Here is a 23,174-nt window from a genome sequence, read left to right as displayed (position 1 = left end):
AGAACTTCATTTGTCATTCAAAATCATCAGCTGGAGCACCCATCTTATTTGTGAAGAAGAAAGATGGATCATTACGGATGTGTGTGGACTATCGAGGCCTCAACAAGGTAACAAAGAAAAATCGTTACCCATTACCCTTGATTTCTAGTCTCTTAGAACAACTTGGACGTGCGAAGATCTTTACAAAAATTGATCTAAGGGGAGCTTATAATCTCGTACGAATCAAGGAAGGAGATGAGTGGAAGACAGCATTCCGTACAAGGTATGGTCATTTTGAATATAATGTCATGCCTTTTGGTCTTACCAATGCTCCAGCGGTTTTTCAACATATGATGAATGACATCTTTCGAGAACACCTCGACGATTTTGTTGTCATCTACTTGGACGATATTCTAATATTCTCTAAAAACGAGGAAGAGCATGAGGAGCATGTTCGTTTGGTCTTGGAGAAACTACGCAAGCGAGGACTATATGCCAAATTAGAAAAGTGTTTATTTCACCAGACGGAGATGGAATTTTTGGGATTCATTGCGACTACAAAAGGTTTGAAGATGGACCCCAAGAAAGTAGAAGCAATCATGTCTTGGGAGGTTCCGAAGACGGTTAGAGACGTACAATGCTTTCTTGGTTTTGCTAACTTCTATCGAATCTTCATCAAGAATTATTCTCAAGTTGCTGCTCCTCTCACTCGATTAACATGCAAAGATAAGTTGGAATGGAGACCTTTGGCGGAGAAGGCGTTTCAAGATTTGAAGACAGCATTTACTACAACTCCAATTTTGGTACATCCAGACTTTACAAAGGCCTTCTATTTAGAAACTGATGCTTCAGATTTTGCTTTGGGAGCTGTGCTTTCACAAATGAGTGAAGATAAGAAGCTCCATCCAGTTACATTCTATTCTCGGAAGTTCTCTGCTGCTGAAATCAATTATGAGATCCACGATAAGGAACTTCTTGCTATAGTGGATTCTTTCGAAGAATGGCGTCACTTTCTTGAAGGAGCTGCACATCCAATAACCGTATATATGGATCACAAGAATTTGGAGTATTTCATGACGGCTCAAGTTTTAAATCGGCGTCAAGCTTGGTGGAATATGTCGCTATCTAGATTTGATTTTGTTATCACTTATCGACCTGGAAGGCAGCAAGGACTATCCGATGCTTTATCAAGGAGATCGTATCTTGCACCAAAGGTTGGAGAAGTAGCGTTTGATCAACAATGTACAACGTTATTGAAGCCAGAGAGATTTCAACTTTGTGCTACTATTGTATCATTTGATGCTGACTTCCTAAACCAGGTACGTGCTATGACCATTAAAGATTCAGTAGCCATTGATATCAAGCAACGTACCAATGACGATAAGTTCAAGGTGGAGGAAGATCTTTTATACTTTGAAGAGCGATTGTACATTCCAAAAGGACTAGCACGACTCCGAGTTCTTCAATCTCGCCATGATTTTCCAGCTGCGGGACATTTTGGATTCAATAAGACCTTGGAGCTTATTTCCCGAGATTTTTGGTGGCCCCAAATGTGGAAGGATGTGAAAGATTTTGTCCTCTCTTGTGACATTTGTTCAAGATCTAAGAATCCTCGGCATCGCCCTTTTGGACTTCTACAGCCATTGCCAATTCCACGTCGACCATGGTCTTCAATTTCTATGGACTTCATCACGGACTTGCCATCATCAAACTCATTTGACAGCATCTTTGTCGTGGTAGATCGGCTTACGAAGATGGCACACTTTGTTCCTTGTAAGAAGACATCATCTAGTGAAGTCACAGCAAGACTCTTTCTCGATAATGTGTATCGATATCATGGACTACCAGATGATATCATATCAGATCGAGGTACCCAATTCGTGTCAAAGTTTTGGAGATCTCTCTTTGGGATATTGAAGGTGGATATCAAGCTTTCTTCAGCTTTTCATCCTCAAACTGATGGCCAAACGGAACGGGGTGAACCAAGTCTTGGAGCAGTACTTACGATGCAGCATCAACTATCAGCAAGACGATTGGACTGCATATCTATCACTAGTCGAGTTTGCATATAACAACACCCTCCATGCGTCGATTCAACAAACACCATTCTTTTCCAACTATGTGTATCATCCGAAGCTTGATTTATTGAGTCCGTCAACAAATTTCAATCCAGCAGCTGAAGGATTTGTGAAGCAACTATCAGAGCTTCAAACTATGTTGAAGCTTCAATTACAATCCGCTCAAGAATCCTATAAGATGTCTACAGATAGATTTCGGAATCCAGCACCTACTTTCAAAGTTGGAGACAAAGCCTGGCTTCTTCGACGAAATATCAAGACCAAGCGACCATGTAATAAGTTGGACTATCGAAGATTGGGACCATTTATCATCCAGAAGCAAATTAATCCAGTGGCATACCGGCTGGAGTTACCGGCTTCTATGAAGGTACATCCAGTCTTTCATGTTTCTCTGTTGGAATCTCATCGAGAGTCATCTTTTCCTAGAAGAGTGCAATGTCCGCCACCTAGTATTGAAATCGAGAACCACGAAGAATACGAGGTTGAAAAGGTATTGGATTCACGGCGAAGGTGGAAAAAGTTAGAATATCTTGTTCATTGGTGCGGCTATGACATTAATGAGCGAACGTGGGAGCCACCTGAAAATCTTGCGAATGCGCCACAAAAGGTATAGGAGTTTCATCAACGACATCCCGATAAACCTAAATCAATTCGATGATAGCTTCTTTCTGAAGCTTGTTCTCCCAACAATATAAGAAAAGGGGAGAGCACCAGCAAAATTCATAGTTGATGTAGTTATTTTCTCCAAAATAGATCGTAGTTTGGTCTTTTGATATGGATAGCCAAGAGATAGGTACTATGCCAGTCAGAGTATCGCAATCGAGTAGCTCACGAAGGCGACCCCGAGATGAAGAACTACATGTACCATGACGACGATGGAGGATACCGAGTAACCGATCACTGGTGATCGTATTTGAGATCGAACCTGCTTACGATGGTCAACCAGAAGGCGTGTTTGCAGGACAATTTCACAATGAGGACACGGAACTTCATGCTTGGTCAGAAGTCGAAGGCGTGGGCCACTACCGTTGGCTTCAAGGGTCGATGAACCACTTGCCTCGTGAACAACAGTTGGAGTTCATAGCAGAAGTTATGCGACAGATCTTCATTTTCTTGCGTTGGTACTGATCAACAACATTGCTTCTCAGAGACCTCGAAGCTAAAGGAGGGGATGATGTTAGGGACATATTCCTTAGAACTTTTTAGAGAGAAGTTTCTAGAAGCTTCTAGAAAGGAAGTCTCTGGAACCTTCTAGAAGAGAAGTTTCTAGAAGCTTCTAGAAAAGAATCCCCTGGAACTTTCTAGAAGCTTCCTAGTTAATAAAAGTAGCTCGAGAAGTTTCTAGAACCTTCTAGAAAGGAAGCCTCTGGAACCTTCTAGAAGCTTCCTAGTTAATAGAAGTAGCTCGAGAAGCTTCCTAAGTAGGAGTATATATAGGGATCGAGGCTGAAGAGTTCTTCAGTCTCGACAACACATCTCTTGGAATTCTAGCTCACCTTTCTGGTGTTGTTCTTGTACTCATCTGTTTAATCTAGTTCTGCCACTTCTTCTTGAACTTCTTGTTAGATTTCAAGTCTGTATTTTGTATCCGTGACAACTATAGAGGATTGGAAGAGGATTATTTGATCAGATGAGACAAAAATCAACAGATTTGGGTCACATGGCAGAAAAAAGATATAGAAATAAAAAGGTTAGTCCTTGCTTAACAAGAAGATTTAAGAAATAGTTAAGCATGGAGGTAAAAATATAATGGTATGGGGTTATATGGGATGGAATGGAATTGAAAGGATGGCAAAGATTGAGAGGAGGATGGATGCCAAGCAATTTGTGGAAATTCTTGAAAAAAAACCTGCTCTTTAATATTGAAGAATGTGGCATTTATGAGAAGGAGGTGATTTTTTTAGCAAGACAACAATCCCAAGAATAACTCAAAACTAGCATGGAAGTATTTTGATCATCATGGAATTAAAGTAATGGATTAGCTTGCTCAATCTCTTGATCTTAATTCCATTGAACATCTTTGGGAGCACTTCAAATGCCAACTCAACACTTAGAAGATAAAATCAAAGGAAGTTTGGAAATTATAGGAAAGAATAGTTGTAGAATGGAATAATATTAAAGCAATTTTGTGCCAAAAGTTAATAGAAAATATGCCTAGGAGGTTGGAAGCAATTATCAAGGCCAAAAGAGGAACTACAAAGTACTGATATGTAATTGGATACTACACTCAAAAAAATGTTTTACTACTATTTCAAATTGGATTGATCATAGCTCTACAATTACCTAATGGATTCTTTTCAACTTCGGCTCAGTTGGTAGCTGTAAAAGAGTACTTTATTTGCTATATAAACCACTTGTTATTATGTACTACAATTCATCTATAATATATTATTCTTTCCAATATATGTCAATATTGAAATATTTTTTTAAGTCACTATATAATACCTCAAAACTTGTCTTTATCTAGATTTCAATTGATAAAAGTATACATAAAAAAAGAATATTATACATTATTTTAAATAAAGATAATTAAATTAAATTATCAAAGATAATTGTATTAAATTAATAGTATTTTTTCTAAAATTACTTAGATTTAAATACTTATGTAGTTACTTAAAATATAATATAATAAAAAAGAATTAAATAATCTAAAATATTTTTTAAAAATATTTTAGATAGTCTTACTATTGCAAGCTAAAGAAACTTTAAAATATATTCAAAACTATATAATTGAACTACCTTAAAAAATATCTATTTAACAAATAAAATCATATGTAATTGCAATTAAAATACATAAATTTGAAAATTACTAGTTTAAGCTAATTTGATGGTTTTATATAAAAAAAGAATTAAAAAAATCATTTCAAAGAAATTAAATTATTATTTTTATTTTTTAAAATTACTATCTTGAATGCTTTATATATATTTTATCAATGCCTCTTATTCTTCATTCATATATATATATATATATATATATATATATATATATATATATTTATTTATTTATTTACTATTTTATACTTCAATTACTATAAGCTATGTTTTCTTAAGTTTTTTTAATAAAAATATCACATATTCTAAACATTAATAAAAAGCAATTCTTGTTCTCTTGATACCTTGGACACTCTCTTAAGAAATTACAAACAAAATATTTAAAACCTAAGCTAGATGATAAACATATATATTAAAAATTATTATTGAAGAAAAAAAAATAGTCTTAAAATTTGACTTGGCAAAAATCAGATATGTTTTTATTATTAGTCAATAAAATGAAATAAGACTATTAAAGTGATTAAATATGAATCACTAAAAAAATAAATTTGAATATTATTTGTTACTAACAAGTAAGATAACATGGTCTTTAGATGAATAAACAAATGACATTTTAGATTAGAGATGTTTTAAATAAATATTAATAAAATCTTAGTTATATATTATAACTTTCACATTAATTAATATTGCAAATTTAATTAGTAAAGTGATATACATTAAATGCTGATCATTTGCATGAAATAGTGGTTTAAAACTAATAAATAATTAATTATTAATGTAGGATGTTTTTATACAGAATAATTTATAAAAAGGGAATAAACTAATAATTTAATAAATTTATCAATTCCTATTATTAAAAATTGGCATCAAAATTATCTCAAATTATTTGAAGAATAAACATGTGATAATATATTTAGCCATAAAAATAAAGCAAATGGCAATCTATTATGTATATAATAAAATTCTTTCAACCAATAGAACTTATTAAATAATAAATAAAATAAATATTCTAATATATATACTAATAATTTATAATATTTATTAAATTTGAAAAATAATATTAAATATTATTTATTTCAAAAGCATGATTAATTTTAAGAAACAATATAAACATTAGTAGTATATTTTATAATAGGTTTTAAAATATAATGATTTTGTAAAAGAATATAAAAATAATAAATTCAATAAATAAAATTATTTTTAAAAACATTTGCAAAGGATTCTTATCCAATGAGATCATTAGATCATTGAAGTTTGGAAACTTTATCTATTTACAAGTAAATGTGATGACTAAAAATTAAGTTTATATTTGCTTCTAATAAAACCAAAACATTTTACAAATGCTAAACTTAATTTTTGGCTTTGTAAGTACTTGAAACCATCTATCAAACTAAATAAACTGTAAGCAAAGAAAACTTGAAATTTTCAAATGTAACAACTTGATTGCAAATAGTTAGAATTTACATTACTTTGATGGCCAAAACTATGACAATCACTGCTTGATTAATAACTAGAAGAAATGGTCAACATGTGCTGCTAAGAAATGTATGTCAAAAGGCATGAAATCAAGTTATAATTTGCTCCATAAATTTTATTACATCATTGAGCGTTTACTATACCTCTAAAAACTAGACATCACCCTAAAAGGTAAAGAGATGAGAGCAGGAAGATTACGCAGAGGCATAAAATTAAATCTCTGTGCATTCAAAAACATCAAAAAAGTCAACCATTAGAAGCATGCGAAATGCCATTTTAAAAGTTTGGCTTGACACTGTTCTACATATCACACAGATAAGTGTATATATATATATATATATATATATGGCGGACAATCAAACAGCTACAACCAACACACCTCATTAAATGAAAGGTACATGTCTTAAGTGAAGTGTTTCTGGATGTTAGTGAGAAGATATACTCCAGGCGGGGGGCAGGTGGGTATCGAAATTATTCCACCCAAATAAGAATCATTCTCTCAAAAATAACAAGTCATTCAAGCTCAAGTTCAACAACACTAGGAGCTCCTTTTGAGTCACTTGAGTGAAACATGGCCTCAATTACAGCCACATCGCGCATGGCTTCCAAAACTGAGCTCCGCTTGTCAGCTTCCTCTCCTGACTGTCCCTGCAATTCATTACCAACATGTTTTTTTTATTTATTTTTATTTTTTATTTCAGCATCTCTAATAGCAAGAAGTGGTCCAAAAATACAACTGCCCAAGTGACTCAGGCAAGGAAATAGTTGTCCTATTTACCCAGTGGCAGAGATAAAGGTTCAGCTTTGCATCTGCTATTCGATCGTGAATCCTCACCTCAAAAGCTTGCTAGTGTACAAGTATCACTATGAACATCCAAAGTAGCTCACCTCAAAAGCTTGCTAGTGTACAAGTATCACTATGAACATCCAAAGTAGCTCACCAAGCATGGATGCATACTGTACCAAGACCTGTTCCTATAATCCTTCTGTGACAAGCGCAACCACAGCAGAAGAAAGTTTACCTGAAATACACATCTTGCCACATCCTCGGAGAAGGCTCGTAGCTCCTCATACACACCAGCAAAAGGACAAAACACCTCCTGGATCTCCCCCTTTGCAGGCTGGTAGGTAGTCTGCAATGTGGTAAAAGCATACATACATGAGAAAGAAGACATTCGTATATGAACTGAAAGTTGGGAAGAGACCTTCGTATGTAAAAAGTCGGGGTGTTTTCACAGGTCGTCGAGCGAAAACAATCGTTCTTACTGATTACCTAAGGTGGGATGCTTCTGCTCTTACAGAGACAAAATCATGTTGTGTTGATTTCACTTTGCTTAACAATAACATGTCCCAATATTTGGAGAAAGCATTTATACCTTGTAACCATGCTGTCCATTCTGCACTGTGCGATCCACCTCCACTGTACCGAGTGAACCCACCACTCTCCAAATCATCTACACATATACAGGGTAAGTTAATCATTTGATTCACCGGACCATGTAATTCTAGGATCACTTGTCTCCACAAAGACATGGAAACCTTGATGAATGCACCAGTCCGGAATGTCAAGTAACCAACACAAACTCAAGGCAAAATAACGGATACTTTCACTGCTTGGAGCAGAACAAAGTCCTTAATGATATGCACTTCAGAATTACCTTTCTTGATTTTGCAGAATAACATATATACACAACTCCAGCAGTTCCATTTTGTAATTGTCTGGTGCATCAATAATCATCACACAATGTACATAGTAAGTCGGAAACTTGCATTTGAATCGTTGTCTCTAACATGGAAAATTCCTGAACATCGACCGAATCGTTGCCTCTACAAACAGCTAACAGTATGTCTATATATATATATATATATATATATATAAGTGTAGTTGACATCATGTACAATTACGACTATAATTCATGCACAAAGTATCGCTGTTGCATTGTTTCAGAAATTCGTAGATGAGGACTAAACAGCCTGTCTACGGCAGATCGACTTCTGGTTGAGTAAACAATACAGGAACTTAAGACAGTGGGAAAACATTCTTGGAACTCACATCAAAGCCGACAAATTATCTGGAGGCGGTAGAGTTAGGTCAACATGTGACACAGTGGCTGACACAGAATCAACCTCACAGCCCATGATCTGCATGACAAGAAAAGTAGTTTAAAATACTTGAAATACACTTGCTTTCGGTGTACAAGAGCATACATCTGTTTTCAGTTCTAATAGTTGGGCAAGATTGCAATTACCAATCAGATCGTAGCATTCACATTCTGATGTATAGCTGTGAATGCTATCCGTAACTCATCAATGGTGATGAAGTGGATGAGTACGGTGTAATACGGCATTCATCTAGAGATGAAAAAATAGAAAAGAAAGTAGAGTTTACACTGACCATTCGCAATCCAGCAATAAAATGTACGCCTCCATCGAGCATAAATCCACCCTACATCAACGCAGAATCAGAAAGCTGCAACAAAGAAAGGTTTGCTCAATCCAGCCATTATGTGCTCATTATCCAGTCTCATATGTTGATTAAACAATGCTATTACAATAGCACGAAAACTATATCATCGTCACAGAAGATAAACAATTTTCCGGGTAGATACAAAATTTAAAATCTCAAAAATTGCTCAAGCTATCGAGCAGACTTCACTAGCAAGAAATATGCAGGCGTCAATCAACAGGAATTGAAACAGGAAAGTTAAACACCTGCGTAAATTAATGCACCTATGAACATGCTCTAAATCGACATGATCTGACTGACAAAATGTTGCATCGGACAGAGGTATGGCACCTTAAAATTTGCTTCACGGCGCCAAGAACTTGAAAAGTAGGGGCTAGAGCTGTTCATTGGTGCTTCTATCAGCACTTGAACACCCATAATTTGACCTAGTTCCTTCACAAACTTTCCAGCCTGATTCTCCAATACTCCCCGAATAAGTACGGCCACATAGTCTACTATTGTTTCACAACATTCCCCAATGCCGAGAGTAACAACACATGAAGAAGGAAAAGCAAACGAAATCCGCAATCTGACTAGATTATAGTGCATTAACAAAAGGAATGGAAAAAAGAAAAACGGGAGTTTTTGTTACATCGTCAACTGAAAAGGTAAACACAATTTTGACTCGCAACATATTTGACCCAGTAAAATTTCCCCTATTATGATGTAAATGTTCTAATTGGTTCCATTTTTGCAAGATTTAGCTTGGCATGTCTCAGTGTAGCGAGATATTGACGTGAGCAACCTGGATCAAGGCAGGTTCGAAACGGTAGTTTTCTGCTACAGCCCAGATAGGTAGCTTCGTATCGTTTTTCGCAAGAGCTTGATATGCTGACCAAGCCGAACGCACATCCGCAACACCTGAATAGAAATATGGTAAAATTCTCTAATGTCTAAAAGTAACTGACAATGCAATATGGTCGTTTCTGAATGTTAGTAGAGCAATTCATGTCGGAGGATAATAACTCGAGATTTAATACCTACTAAGCCCTTGATGAACGCAAAGACACCAAATCAAGCAAAAGCACTAAAATCTCATTCCAAGAACAGGTTTAAGTTTGGGATTTTGAAGGTGCTTACTTGGACCGACAGGCTTCTCTTTATTTCAAGTATCACAAATGGATAGAAAACACAGCCAGAAGGATTGTCAGCCCATCGTATCATCCTCGAACGATTTGCAGAACATTCTATTTAGTTGCATATTCATAAAAGTCTAACCATATCCTTGAATTAAAGAATCTTCTTACCTGTCACAACCTCAGGTGACAATCGCAAAGACGAAGTAGTCTTTAAGTAGATGTAAAAATACATAAGAATTCAAGAGAGTATCACGATTCCCACTTCTATCCTTTTACCCATTATCTGAGCAGGTGTAAGACTCTATTCACGTCTCTTGGACGACATCAAATTCTAATTTTCAAGGACTTCAAACAGCCTGTATTTCTGACCATCTGGTCAAAAGGTTTATGTTTAAATACGTTCATCTAATTAATGATTGAAATGGTTCGCCCAAAATACTAAAAATACGATACAACCAAAGACGCTTTCTCTTCCAAATATAAAGACACTTTGTCAAAGAAAGTCTTGAATCTACTTGAGTTAGCGTGTGCTCACCTTGTATTACGTGTTTCCCTGCCTCCAATGCTCGCAGAACAATTTCCAGCTGCAGTGCGAGGTTTTATCATTGAAATGATTATTAGTACTCTCTAAGTCAATCAAGACTTTCACATATTTTAGAGTGCCGACAATGCTCGTTTCCATTGTCTATGCGTAAGTGTCTTCTGAGGAACTATTAGAAAGTTTGATAGATGCTGTCTAACCCTTGAAAGCCAAAAACGTTTAAACCACGGCCCTACCGATACAGAATAAACAGGCGTTGATTCTATTTCCAGCTCAGCTTGCAAATAATTTTCATCGGAGGTCAGGTTTACCTGGACTTTTATCATTGCAAATTGACTGCAAAGTTTCAATAAAGACGTAGACACGTAGAAACCCGAAGTGCAAGACTCATAGACAGTAAGAGCATTCAATCAGTCTCGACTTTTAGCGAACCTGGTGTTGGGCAGGGAGAACTACGGCGACAGCATGAATTGATTTGTCTTGAAGTATGGACTCCAGACCTTCTTGACCCCACTTTGCCTCTGCGTTGGGTGCATATGATTTGGCCAACTGTAAGGCCTTCTTTGCTCCATCCTGGTATCCAGAAGCACAGTCAATCTCAAATCGGAAGTGGGTAAGAGATGCCATCCGTTTCCAACAAATCTTTGCACGAAGAAATTGGAAAACTCTACACTTTACAATAGTATCGAATCAACGCAGGGTACATTCAGCAATAGGATTTACCTCCGATCGACTCCAAATAGTATTCAAGGAGACAATTCCACCCAATTCTCCTAGTTTAGGGATATACTGGCTTGAGGCAAATATGCCTGAACCCAACAGAGCCAAACCAGGAATCCCATCTGCCATTGCTGCTACCTCGATGCTCCTCTGAAACTCTGTAACCAGCTTCCAGCATATTCAGAACTAAAAACGCTACCCGAGACTTAACACCGGCAATGAAAACTGGAATAAGCTCAAAACCAATCATTCAATCGCACCACGGACTCAATCCAACCATTAGTGCGAAAAAGAACGAAACATTTCATGTAATGAACAAGGGTCCGGCCACGACATGCATTACTTGACGCAATGCCGCATTTTAACTAAGCTCTCGCAGAACACCACCACTAAGTTGCACTGGCCACCGGACAGAGTGAGACGAATCAACTGCAAATTCCAACTTTGAAAGACTACCCTCACAAGCAGAAACTCATTCTTCACCCTAAGCATCAGATCGTTGCCTCAAAGTAATCCAAAGACAAGAGCGTATCCGCACCGCTTTAATGAAATCTCTGTTAATGTCAGAACGATCGGGACACGAGCTCCCAGCAAAACGCACGGCCTTGAAGGTACCCACAAAGTGCAGCATTCAAATAACGAAACACCGAAGCAAACAAACACGATTCTAACGCTGTGAAGGTCAGAAAAACAGCAAAAAACCAGATCTAGTTTAGATGGGTTACCAGCGTTTGTGCAGTGTCGACAAACAACGAAGGCAGATTGATGATTGGCAGGACAATCTGCCGCGAGATCTGACCCCAGCTTGCAGATCGACCTGGTGGAATTGCTGATTTGGTCATTTAGACAATGAGGCTTTGACAGAAAGAACAGAATAAAAAGATATGAAAGAAAAAAACCTCATCTTTGGTGAGAATTTGTGTTTTCTGTACACGCATCAAAATCTGAGCTTTTCATCAAAAATATTCGGATAAAATTAAAGTGGATGTGAAACCTCGCTGAAGACTGAAGAGCTGTCGGTAGTAAATTTGTAGTCCTTGTTCTAACAAAGTTTGTGATGTTATATGAACAGATTAATTTGAAGCATTTTCAATAAGCTTGTGAACTGAGCTGGCTGCATGAGTTTGAGGCATAATATTGTATTGTTTTCTTTTCAATTCAGTGATGATTTTGAAGTTTATATCGTGTTTCAGAAACATGTTTATATGTGTAGATTTGGCATTTCGGAAACTTTTGAAGGATGATTTACTTTGCAAGAACGCTTCGTACATGAAGATTTTATCACACAAGATTAAAAAAACCGTTTCATATCAAATTATTAAGTTCATGTCCAAATAACTTTTTATTCAATCAACTCTAAAAAATAAATATCAATGTTCCCGAAATAAAAGGATTCTTCCGGAATGGCAAAATGTACATAATTACTGTACTTGTTTTCAACTCATTGCAGGAGAGTGGTCTAATCGTCTTACTTGTAGTTGACAATACGTTGCAGATACTACTAGGACATTTGACTTGTTTATGTTATGTGACTAATTGTACAAGATTAAAAGCCTAAAAATGAGGAATTATGTTATTGAAATTGCTATACGGGTAATATGTTACATATTACAGTTAATTGTAATTACCAAAAAAAATGCTCTGGAATTGATCACAACGAAATGAATTCAACCATTCTCTATCATTTGTATTAGTATCTCACCCAATACAAAGATCGATTCACAGATTTCTACACAAAATAAAACTGGAAAAGTTTAAGCTGCAGAAGATAGAAAGCATGCTAGAAATTTCCATCAGTTCTCAACACGTGGTCGCTATCTTACTCCACCTCACTTTTTTTGGAAGAAATTTGATTGTGGAAATAAGCAACTTGGGAAACATGCATGGCGAAAATTCCAACTAAAAATGCTGAATACCACAAACCACCCAACACTGGTCGTTATAAAATGGGAGACATGCTTTAACTTCACGATGCTCTTGAAGAACTTCATCAATTCTCAAGTGCAGCTCGGACTTTCATAAGAATACAACGACCATTCTGAGGAGTTATCCTTAACAACTAGTTATTCTTTATGCTCACATTCATTCTTACTCGACAAAAACTCAATTGCGCAGCAGTCTTTCAAAAAGCCAGAGAGATAAAAATGAGAAAAAAATCAGAAAGAGAACTGCCGAGGTAAGTTGATTAAACAGACGTAGCATTGAACAATCACTGGAAGAAGCATGGGAAGAAATATGCATAACCTAGACATTTTTAAGCTTTGCCATCTTGGAAGGAGGCCATTTCCCTTTCTTCCTGAGCTTCCTCTTCCTCAGCAACCTTTTCCTTCGAAGCTCCTCCTTCTTTGCCTTCCTCTTCAGCAGCTCAGATTCAGAGAGCATAGTAGTAATGGCAGGCGCCGGCTCCTCGTTAGCATCACTCGAGGAGGCCACAACCTCGTCTCCAGCAGCCTTGACAACCACTGTCCTCACAACGACTTCGGCAGCCCTAACACGCGCATTGCTGAATCCCGTTTTCAAAGCAATCCCATTACCTGACCCAAACCCCAATTCCAAGTCAAGACTGTAACATAGCACTGTCTAAAAGCTCACACCCCCACGAAAATAGCACTCCAATTCGAACTAACATCTAAATGAACACATAGACCCACCTCGAAAATAGCCTCGCAACCACGTCAATCGAACCCCTTACTCGACTAGCAGAGAAAACCCACCCAGGGATATCCAGGAACACAGTACACAACCAGGGGCCAATGAATCTGAGGTAAAGAAAGCAACGAATCAAAGGATGACTTACCGAAGAGAGGACTAGATGCGACAACCCTCTGTGAGTTTGAGGCTGTTGCAGAAGAGAGTGATAACGAGGAGAGAGAACCCACCAGGGCAGAGCTGCAAGAAAGCGCCATCGCCACCGTGATAGCTTCAAACTTGCAAGGCTTCGGGGCTTCTTGAAGCTCTTACTCACAGCTATACATTCTCATCAGCCACTCTCGTTGTGGATAACCCGCTATATACGATGTATGAATACCATGCATAAATACAACACATTTGTTTACGAAAAGTTCGAGTGGTGCGGATGAGGATGAATGCTCCAAAAAGGTTCATTTTCCTCACGATGTCGTTGGATGAGATCCGAAGGAAAGGCTGCCTCATGTTTCGGCGACTCTCATGTGCGCGCATTGAGTCTGGATGGGGATTTGATCACTTAAATTTGAAGAGATTTCGTGTGCACGCGGTGCTGTACTGGAAGAGATTGGATCGTCGTCAGGTTTTTTGAGTCTCGCCGAAGAATTTCCGCACTGGATTGTAGCTTTTGTTGGTTGGCTTTGGCTTGAGGACGATGGTTCGTGGCTTCGTTGTTGTTGTTGTTGATTTTGTTTTTGTTTTTCGTCTTCTTCTTTTCTCTTTTCCGCTTTCTTTCCGAGATGGAGCATGTTGAATCTTGAAATCTCTTTCTTTAGGGTCTGTTTCGAAGGAGTGCAGCAACAAGGTATCTGATAAATTTTTCCATTTGAGCTATGGTTCAGGATTTGCTTGGTTTGTCTCGATTTGAGCTTTGCTTAGGAGCGTGAAATCCTGCAAGCGATGGAGTAATGTTTATCTGGGGTCTCTTACATGCTTTAACAGGATTGCAAGAGCCTTTCAGCATCATTGTGAACTAATTGCATTCGGTCTTCGCGTGACACATCTGAATGAGGATAGTCGACCAGCTGTTGGCAAACCTCTAAACTGAAGCTATTGTGAATTCGATTTGCAGGTGTATCTAAGTAATAAATTAATAAGAGAAGACACCAAGGAAAGGGTTGTTGCAATGGTATGGAGTAAAGCGTCTTTGTGAGAAACAGCATGTTGCGACCGCATCGTTGAGACAAAGATTTTGAAATTTCTCAAAGGCTGAACATAGAGCTATGGCAGAAAATGTGGCCTCCATGGCGGCACAAGTATTAGGGGAGATACAGCGAGTTTTCAACTCAGGGGAAAATGGAGTAGAAAACTCAGCATCAAACCTAGTGAAGGAAATAGCTCAATCAAAGGAAGGGAAAATTGTGCTACATGGAGTAGGAAGAGAGGGCCTTATGATGCGGGCGTTCACAATGCGCTTGTACCATTTGGGATTGAATGCTCATTGTCTGGGGGACATGACCTGCCCGCCAGTTGGTGAAGGCGACCTATTCATCGCTAGTGCTGGGCCAGGGTCGTTCAGTAGTATCGACGCGCTCATCACGACTGCGAAAGACGCAGGTACTAGGCCTATCCTCAGAACCCTAAACCTTCAAGAAGCTGGAGCATTCATGATGTGCAGGCAGATGTACTCTTGCACAATGAGGTTGTAATTGCTGCGTCGATCCTCTTTAGAATCACCAACCCAAGGACTCCACATTGAGCTTGAGTCTCAAATGTTGACGTTCCACGCTCACATTGCTTACATGTCTTCCGTCAGTGTATTGTAATTCATCAGTGATGACAGTTTCATGCTATGCCAGGCGCAAGGGTAGCAGTGGTGACAGCGCAACCAGGAGGCAAGGCGCCCAGCCTTGCCCACAGAAGGATCTACTTGCCAGCACAAACCATGGCCGACGACGAAGTTGCCAAGGGTTCCGATCAATCACAGACAGCTGATGTACACGATAAGCAGTGCGAACAAGAGCAGATTCTTCCGATGGGGAGCGTTTATGAAGGCGCCATGTTCATACTTTTCGAAATCGCCGTGTTTCTGTTGCGGAGGGAACTTGGCGAAACTTTAGAAAGCATGAGGGCTCGACACACAAACCTGGAATAGGCCGGTCGAATCTGCTTTGAACATGCTCAGAGCACACACAGAAGCAAAAAAAAAAAAAAAAAAAAAAAAAAAAACAAAACAAACAAAAACAAAAACAAAAACAGTGGCGTAGATAACGAGGCTGTCGGCAGCAAGAAAAAAATGAGAATCTGTGCACGTTGGGTCCGAATGGAAATGGTTTGCTCTCTCTCTCTTTCTCATGTATGACAATTGTGGCATCCTTCATAGCAATCAATTAAGTGGCGTATAATTCAGCTGACCCCTCCAAACTGTGTTCCCTCTTCTCGGTGCACAGACAGCATCCTCTAAATCTCGCAAAAAACACTATTGTTCCGTTTACAAGTATGTGTTTGTGGCCTGCACTTGAACCTTCGTGACTATTGTGTGATGTCTCAAAAAAATTTGCCTGGGTTTGAGCTCATTTTTTTTCAAGTTGTAACGCCATTTTGCTCTTGCTAAAACAATCCACATCTGCAACCATCCTATCTACTTTATTCTGATCGATTGAAAGTCTTAGTCACGATCTCTTTTCCTTCTGTTCAGTCTTTTGCACCGCTTGTGTTTGCTTCCGAAAGGGATGCTTTTCTTATCTCAAGAATCTCATGCAGTTTTTTCTGAAGTCTTTAATACTGAGATTGCTGATGTTCAATGATTGATTTGAATTGATTTGTTTAATCAAATTCTTATATCTTTGAAAGCATTTTCACTTGAGTTTGGTTCCGTCAAGTTTAGTATCAATTATTATTTATATTTGTTGCAGTGAATGAACAACTTTTAAATGAATATTAATCACTTGTAACACATCAATAAATATTTGAAGAGTTGTAGGAGAATCACATTTACTTGAAGGAAGACAGATAAAATTCAAATATGACTTTTTAGACAATAAAACAACGATTTATGAGGATGTGGTATGAAAAGATTTATAGAAGTAGAAGACGAATACATAAAGAAGATGAAAAAAAAAACATATAGATCATAAGAATTGATATTTCTTTTATAAAATTATAGCAATAATTGTTAGTAGATGTTATATACTACTACAAATAATTTTAATAAATAAAAATGTGAAGTAAAAAAATATGTATAAATGTTAATAAAAAAATTTTAAAAACTTAAGTAGATATTTTAGACCAAAAAATATATTTTGATTAATAATGTGAAATATATAATAATACTAGTGGCAAAACATATTTGCAAGTAGTAGGCAAAGTTTTAAAAAGATTTTTTCAATTTTTTTTTTGCATATTTTTTTAATGTATTTATTACTCTTATTCTTTTGTGATTAGAGCAACTTTAAATTTTTATTTAAATAAAATAAACATCAAAAAAATTATAATTAACCAAATATGTCTTACATATTAGAGACAATGGTATCTATCTTGACGTGTGCATCTATTTAAATAAAAAGGTAGAGAGAGATTCAACATTTGGGGATAACACCAAGAGCTACACTTTATGGACTTTAATTATATATTTTTTTATTGTCCACTTTATTTTACAACAGACACTTATCATTCCTTCATTTCAAACTTGTTATTGTAATGACCTTTTAAAGAACTATATCTTGTAGCAATTAATTTCTACCATTTTCATAAGTACTTAGAATCCTATTTCTTTAACATACTACTTTTAAAATAAAATAAATGCCTCTAATGTATATAGTAGAAGCTATATATATATAATTCTCTTAAATTTTTGTGCAAAATATTTAATAATAAAATAGTATTAAGAGAACGTCTTTTTAATTTGTTTTTTATTAGCAATGAATATACAAGACGTAATATAGACTAATTTTTGTGCATCATGCATATTATAAAATTGATTTTTTTAAATAAATATTTTATATAAATAATTATAATTATATTTCCAATAGCACAAATAAAATAGAGTGAATTTAGCTTAATTTTTAGAAATAATATAAAATAAATGACATCAAAATAATATATTTCTATATTTTCTATAAAATTGGATTTATGATAAATTTTGTAAAGCATACCATCACCATTACCTAATATACATTTATTAATTAAATCAGTTGAATTAGAGATATAATTAGAATTCATAAACAAAAAATAATATAAAACAATATAAAAGCCATCCATTACATTAATTAAATTGAAGTTCTAAAACTTTTAATTTTGACCATCACAAAAAATCATATTTCAATAGTAAGTACTCAAAGTTAAATGCAAAGGATTATTGAACATGAAGAATTGGTGGGTAAAACAATCCTAGAGAAGTAAGAGGCCAACTATAGTGTTACCATAAGTCCACCAAAGAACACTACTTGCTAAAGAGTCGTAAAGGCTATGCGGGGGGGGGGGGGGGGGGGGGGGGGTTGAATGAAGGTGCAGAATCCGACTTCAGCCCTAATAACTTATACTCGTGATTGGCTTCGTTGTGGGGATAAAGCACGACGCAGACCGTGAAAAGGGACTGACTGATCAGATGGCCAGATTATGCACGCTCCCTTTCCCCGCATGGGCCATTGGACTGAAACACACGCACACACACACTCTCTAGACGGACACCTTGGTCGTCACGCTCTTAGACTCCAGTCTGAACGCTGGCCTACTCGTAGACTTGTACAATATCAGTCGAAGGCCAGGAATAAAGAGCTATCGCACCCACAATCACGTTCACAACTGCAGCAGGAGCGGAACCCAACTCAACCTTACGCTAGTTTCGACATTCTACATCCGCTGCGTTGCGGTTGCCTTGTGTAGCCTCGGAAGTGTCTCGTGGGTGATCCCCTCCCTCCCTACCTCCCCTTCCTGCGGCGAATAAGTGCAGTGTGCACGAGTAGAACATTTAGTCGTCTTTGAGGTTCAGGTGATTAGGAGGAAGCAGGAATCATGCATCGCAACTCGGTCTATGGCCATGGCGAATGGAAGAAGCACAAGTCCTCGTGGAGGCATGTCCGTCATGTCTGCACTATTCTATCTTCGGGACTGATACGTGCAATCGGTCCGCCTGTTTTTCTTTGCACTTTGGTGTCTGTTTTCGTTGCGGTGATCAATCACTGTGTTGATAATGGTGTTCTCCCAAGTTGGTTTCCCGTGCTCAAAGTTGCGACCCTTCCCTTCACTCTCACTAGTCCTGTGTTGGCCCTACTGTTGGTGTTCCGCACAAACACATCCTACCAAAGATTTGACGAGGCGAGGAAGGCGTGGGGGTCGAACGTGAATCGGGCCAGAGACTTGGCGCGGCAAGCTCTGACGTGGATTCGTAATCCGGGAGACTCTAAAAAACTACAGTGCCTGCTTCGCTACACCAAGGCGTATTCCTTCTGTCTCATGCATCATTTGAGAGAAGAGGGTTGCCTTCGAAAGGAGCTTGAAGCGACGATTGTGAACGAGGAAGAGGTGGAGTGTGTTATGAACTCAAAAAATCGCCCAATCTGGGTCTTACAAGTCATCTCCGACATCATCAACGAGTGCCAGATTACCCCGTGGGAAAGAATTGCAATGGACAAGAACATAACCCAATTTCACGATAACGTCGGTGCTTGTGAGCGAATCTTCAAGACTCCAATTCCTGTAGCCTACACGCGGTTGACGTCTCGAGTCCTAACTCTATGGCACCTGGTTCTGCCATTCGCTCTTTGGGAAACCTGCGGCTGGCACACTATAACTGTGTCATTTGTGAGCAGCGCAGCGCTCTTCTACATTGAAGAAGTGGGAGTGATGATCGAAGAGCCGTTCTCAATACTGGCACTCTCAACGATATGCACTGGCATTGTAGCAGCTTTGGAGGGGTTGTCAAATGCCCACACGGATGCTTTGATATTAGTTTGGGGCATCGTCGAGCAGCAGTGGTCCACCAAGGCCGATCATTTGATGATCAACCTCAAGTAATCGCAAAAGTGCCGAAATTGGAAAAAGTACTGCTGAAACTGACGTCTGTGTTCTGATGATCGAGACTGAAATTGAGGAAGTAGGTTAGCACTTGCAGTGTGTGGCAATGGCCGTGTGCATCTCGGCACGCCGACTTGATGCCCATCTCCATGCCGCGACCACAACCTTCACTGCTTTGACAACTTCGGGGATCTCTTTACCGGGTCTAATTCATTTTTACGACATTGTTTCAACCCCAATAATGCTCAAAGACTGCATCCATCCTCCCAGCTCAATCACTGAGATTCACACTCGCTTAGGTGCGAGGAAGACGAGGATCATGTAAACTAGATTCTATCCATACACGTCTGGGAACGGAGTCCTGCATGGATGTTCAATGGCATGCCAAAAACACAGTGCTCCTGCTCTTAAAGCCGCACGCTGTCCATCACTGCAGATTTCAGTAGCTCATGGTTTGAAGTGCAGGATAAAAGTAGAACAGCTTGTGAAAGGGATGCCCTGATTACCGGCCCCTGTAAACTGGCCTGACCAAATGTGCCCACATCGTTCATCTTCATGATAAAGCACAGATTACATTTCATACTCTTTTGTCTAAAAGCAACGGTTTGCCATTTCTCCGTATAGCCATGTGATGTCCACCCAAGTGCCACTTCAGTTAAGATAAGTCTATAGATTTCTTAGTGTGGTTTTGTAAGCTTATATTAATATTTTTCACATACTTTGTTTTCTCATTCCCCTTCCCCTCTGGCAAGTTATATCCTCCAATAGATTCCAAATCATCACGACATAATTGGTCTGTTATTTCTTTAAGAAATTTCCACCCACCAATAATCTTTGTTTGATTCTACCTGCTATTATATATTTTTTGAATAAATTTTGCAAAATCAAATAATTAATATTTATTTAACATAATTTTCTTTTTTCTATTTTTGAATCATTTTAGAAAAACAAACAATAACATGCTCCTAAAAACATACAAATATATATATATATATATATATATATATAATAACTTTAAATATAACAAGTTCCAAGTATCACTTAAAAGTTTGTTGCTTTAAAACTTCAAAATGCATAATATACACACTCAAGTAGATATACGAATTCATGCACAGGTTTTGTACACACACAATTACAAAGCATAAATTGCAAGTACAAGTGTAATTAACATTTAAAAAACTAGTTTAGAATCAGTTTTTAAAAAGAATAAAAGATCAATTTTTATTGAAATAATCAAATATGAACTTTCATTTTAATTACATTCATATTCAAATTTCAAAAACGTTATGTAAGTAATAATTTTTTTTGGTGTAAACTTGATATGTATTTACACACTACATATCAATCAGAAATCAATTTGAGAAAAAAACATACAATATCATTTGAAAAAAATCAACAGTCATCAATAGAACAAGATTTCGGGAGAAATTGTTTGAACCAAAACACAGATAAAAACGACAATTCGAACACAAAATTAGAACTAAATTCTGATTAGGATGAAGATCTAGGATTTTACTTTGGAGGGTAAACAAAACAAAAGTCAAAATACATACAGACGATAAGATGCTCAAGAATCTGTGCAGTGATGCCGTCTCGAAATCCAACACTGCATTGCTTGAAACCGAAGGGCCCAGATTTGTGAGGGCAGATGATTGTTTTGGGCAACTTGGGCTGACGATAATACAGACAATCTGTGAGAGAATGAAACATATTCAAGTCATTGTCATGTGCATCATCTTCAACGCCGCGTGCTGTGACCATGAGAGACCTTTTGATGGCACCGTAAAGGGGACCTGATTGCGGCGAGACTTGAGGGTCGGCTTGGAGGAAAGAATCGACGACTCTTGACCTTCGGCGTTTACTCGCATCACGACTGATAGTGCAAAAACACTAGTCAGCTTAATTGTATTGAGTTCGTGGCCGGCGGCTAAGATCTAGATTCACACGACTGAACATTTTCCTTGGCAGCTCGATAGCATGGTGCTCCTAAAAAAGCCCAGGTCGTTCTCCCAAGGCCCTGTTTTCCACTCAACGGGTGGATGCTGGTGGACTATCCCCTTCTCGAGGTGTAACGAGAGTCCTCCCGTTTGTAGGATTGTAAATTTTGATGGTATAAAACCTAGCCTAATTTCTTAAATTGGATTAATCAGGACCAAAGTGATAAGATTTAGAAAATTAGAATAATAATTTAATTAGTTTTAATAATTTAGAGGTTGTTAGTCATTGCTATAAGAGTTGATTGAGAGCCTATGAATTCACCTACAATCATCTCATATGATTTAGAAGAAATTCAAATTATAATTTTCTAAAAAAATTTAGTAAAGATTAACAATGGTAGTTTTAAAGTTTTCTTCCAAATTTAACAAATCTAAGCAGCAAAGGGACTTTTCTAATTAATGGAAGCCTTTTTAATGCAATGGTAGCATCACATTTATTGCATTGAGTGAAAAAAATAAGATCAATACCCTCTCTACCAAAATACAAGTAGAGCCAAGAAGATGTCATTTTTGAAGAAGTTTATCTTTGGAGATAAACATCTTCATAAAAATTGCATATGACCATGGATAACGACATGTGAGTAGTCAATATTAACATAAAAAGATGTTTTGAATAAAATGGTGAAGTTAAATTTACCATTTTTTTTTGACTACTTATAATAGCCATCAGCCTAGATAACGAAATTAGTTTTTAGATGCCGTAGATCTAGATTAGAATCTTAGAGTTCAAGGGTGGAGATGTGGCAGCCTTCCATGAGCCTCCACTCACTTGAATAAAAAGATTTGGTTGCCTAAGCTCTTTCTCTCTCTTATTTTTTGGTGAAAGGCAAAGCAATGCCAAATTTTGGCCTCAAACGTTAATTCTAATCTCATTTGGATTTTAGATTTTATTGTGCACCTTGTAAATATGGGGGCATTGGTTTTGTGTGTGGCTGGTACTTGTTGTGGTTTAGAAGGCACTCTATTGGAATTAGTGGTTCTAAAACATTTTAATAGTCAAAAAGATTTGAAGTGCTTCAAATTTTTCTCAATTAAACTATGTTTTTTCTGTGGTTTTTATGATTTTGAAAGTGATTTTTTTTAACACATAACTCTTATTGTCAGCTTTTCAACAAGCTAAGGCTTGCTTAATTTGGAGTTAAAAGATATTTTTGGTGAATTATTGAGTGCAAAGGGATTGGCTGCCTTAGTAATTTGGATTATTCAATTTTGAAAAGACAATCTTCAGTGTCTTATGATTGGGTTTTATCTGAAATTTTTATAAAAACAAGATTTATAAGCTTAGCTTCTAAGGGAATTAATTTCATAGAAATTAAAACTGATCTGAATTATCGGTGAATTTCCAAGTAAAAGGAGGTAGGTTGCCACAATAGCTCCAATTACTCA

At 37.3% G+C, this 23,174-nt stretch overlaps 4 protein-coding genes across 9 annotated transcripts; 2 read left to right on the top strand and 2 right to left on the bottom strand.

Annotated features, from left to right (window-relative positions):
• Positions 1–6,512: 6,512 nt before the first annotated feature.
• Positions 6,513–12,034, bottom strand: LOC112283501 (dehydrogenase FPY6). Of its 3 annotated transcripts, none has more exons than XM_024522245.3 (13): positions 11,877–12,034; positions 11,155–11,309; positions 10,864–11,004; positions 10,426–10,474; positions 9,892–9,909; positions 9,557–9,672; positions 9,103–9,222; positions 8,701–8,751; positions 8,359–8,447; positions 7,964–8,024; positions 7,682–7,759; positions 7,328–7,438; positions 6,513–6,953 (listed from the first exon to the last, which is right to left on the bottom strand). In XM_024522245.3, the coding sequence occupies exons 2-13, from the start codon at positions 11,278–11,280 to the stop codon at positions 6,819–6,821; spliced, it is 1,095 nt and encodes a 364-aa protein (XP_024378013.3). In that variant the 5' UTR covers positions 11,281–11,309; positions 11,877–12,034; the 3' UTR covers positions 6,513–6,818. The 3 variants fall into 3 exon arrangements, with proteins under 3 accessions (XP_024378013.3, XP_024378012.1, XP_024378014.1); XM_024522244.3 differs by having other exon boundaries at positions 11,690–11,966; XM_024522246.3 differs by lacking the exon at positions 11,877–12,034 and adding an exon at positions 11,495–11,616.
• Positions 12,035–13,296: 1,262 nt separating this feature from the next.
• Positions 13,297–14,084, bottom strand: LOC112283505 (uncharacterized). The gene is made up of 2 exons (XM_024522251.3): positions 13,949–14,084; positions 13,297–13,685 (listed from the first exon to the last, which is right to left on the bottom strand). Exons 1-2 carry the CDS (start codon positions 14,055–14,057, stop codon positions 13,396–13,398), a joined length of 399 nt encoding a protein of 132 aa, XP_024378019.1. The 5' UTR covers positions 14,058–14,084; the 3' UTR covers positions 13,297–13,395.
• A 200-nt stretch (positions 14,085–14,284) lies between these two features.
• LOC112283502 (uncharacterized) lies at positions 14,285–16,190 on the top strand. Of its 4 annotated transcripts, none has more exons than XM_024522249.3 (3): positions 14,285–14,419; positions 14,909–15,393; positions 15,636–16,190. In XM_024522249.3, exons 2-3 carry the CDS (start codon positions 15,060–15,062, stop codon positions 15,929–15,931), a joined length of 630 nt encoding a protein of 209 aa, XP_024378017.1. In that variant the 5' UTR covers positions 14,285–14,419; positions 14,909–15,059; the 3' UTR covers positions 15,932–16,190. The 4 variants fall into 4 exon arrangements, with proteins under 4 accessions (XP_024378017.1, XP_090107562.1, XP_090107563.1 ...); XM_090251436.1 differs by having other exon boundaries at positions 14,346–14,494; XM_090251437.1 differs by having other exon boundaries at positions 14,373–14,494; positions 14,679–15,393.
• Positions 16,191–18,789: 2,599 nt separating this feature from the next.
• Positions 18,790–19,791, top strand: LOC112283714 (voltage-dependent chloride channel 2, chloroplastic). Its single transcript, XM_024522757.1, has one exon. The coding sequence runs from the start codon at positions 18,790–18,792 to the stop codon at positions 19,789–19,791; it is 1,002 nt and encodes a 333-aa protein (XP_024378525.1).
• Positions 19,792–23,174: the final 3,383 nt, after the last annotated feature.

Source organism: Physcomitrium patens, chromosome 6 (assembly GCF_059467195.1).
Source record: "Physcomitrium patens ecotype Gransden chromosome 6, ASM5946719v1, whole genome shotgun sequence".
Classification (NCBI taxonomy): Eukaryota; Viridiplantae; Streptophyta; class Bryopsida; order Funariales; family Funariaceae; genus Physcomitrium; species Physcomitrium patens.
Note: the sequence above shows the minus strand (reverse complement) of the source record. Positions and strands in the feature narration are given on the sequence as shown.

What these genes read in the sequence shown, in the direction of transcription:
- LOC112283714 (XM_024522757.1), top strand. Translation starts at nt 18,790, where the DNA reads ATGCATCGCAACTCGGTCTATGGCCATGGCGAATGGAAGAAGCACAAG.
- LOC112283501 (XM_024522245.3), bottom strand. Translation starts at nt 11,280, where the DNA reads ATGGCAGATGGGATTCCTGGTTTGGCTCTGTTGGGTTCAGGCATATTT. An exon ending in TTCTCCCTGCCCAACACCAG is followed by an intron (nt 10,475 to 10,863) that starts GTTCGCTAAAAG and finishes CTCGCACTGCAG; the next exon opens with CTGGAAATTGTTCTGCGAGC. An exon ending in TCGAACCTGCCTTGATCCAG is followed by an intron (nt 9,223 to 9,556) that starts GTTGCTCACGTC and finishes TTGGAGAATCAG; the next exon opens with GCTGGAAAGTTTGTGAAGGA.
- LOC112283505 (XM_024522251.3), bottom strand. Translation starts at nt 14,057, where the DNA reads ATGGCGCTTTCTTGCAGCTCTGCCCTGGTGGGTTCTCTCTCCTCGTTA. An exon ending in CGCATCTAGTCCTCTCTTCG is followed by an intron (nt 13,686 to 13,948) that starts GTAAGTCATCCT and finishes GGTTTGGGTCAG; the next exon opens with GTAATGGGATTGCTTTGAAA.
- LOC112283502 (XM_024522249.3), top strand. Translation starts at nt 15,060, where the DNA reads ATGGCAGAAAATGTGGCCTCCATGGCGGCACAAGTATTAGGGGAGATA. An exon ending in CACGACTGCGAAAGACGCAG is followed by an intron (nt 15,394 to 15,635) that starts GTACTAGGCCTA and finishes ATGCTATGCCAG; the next exon opens with GCGCAAGGGTAGCAGTGGTG.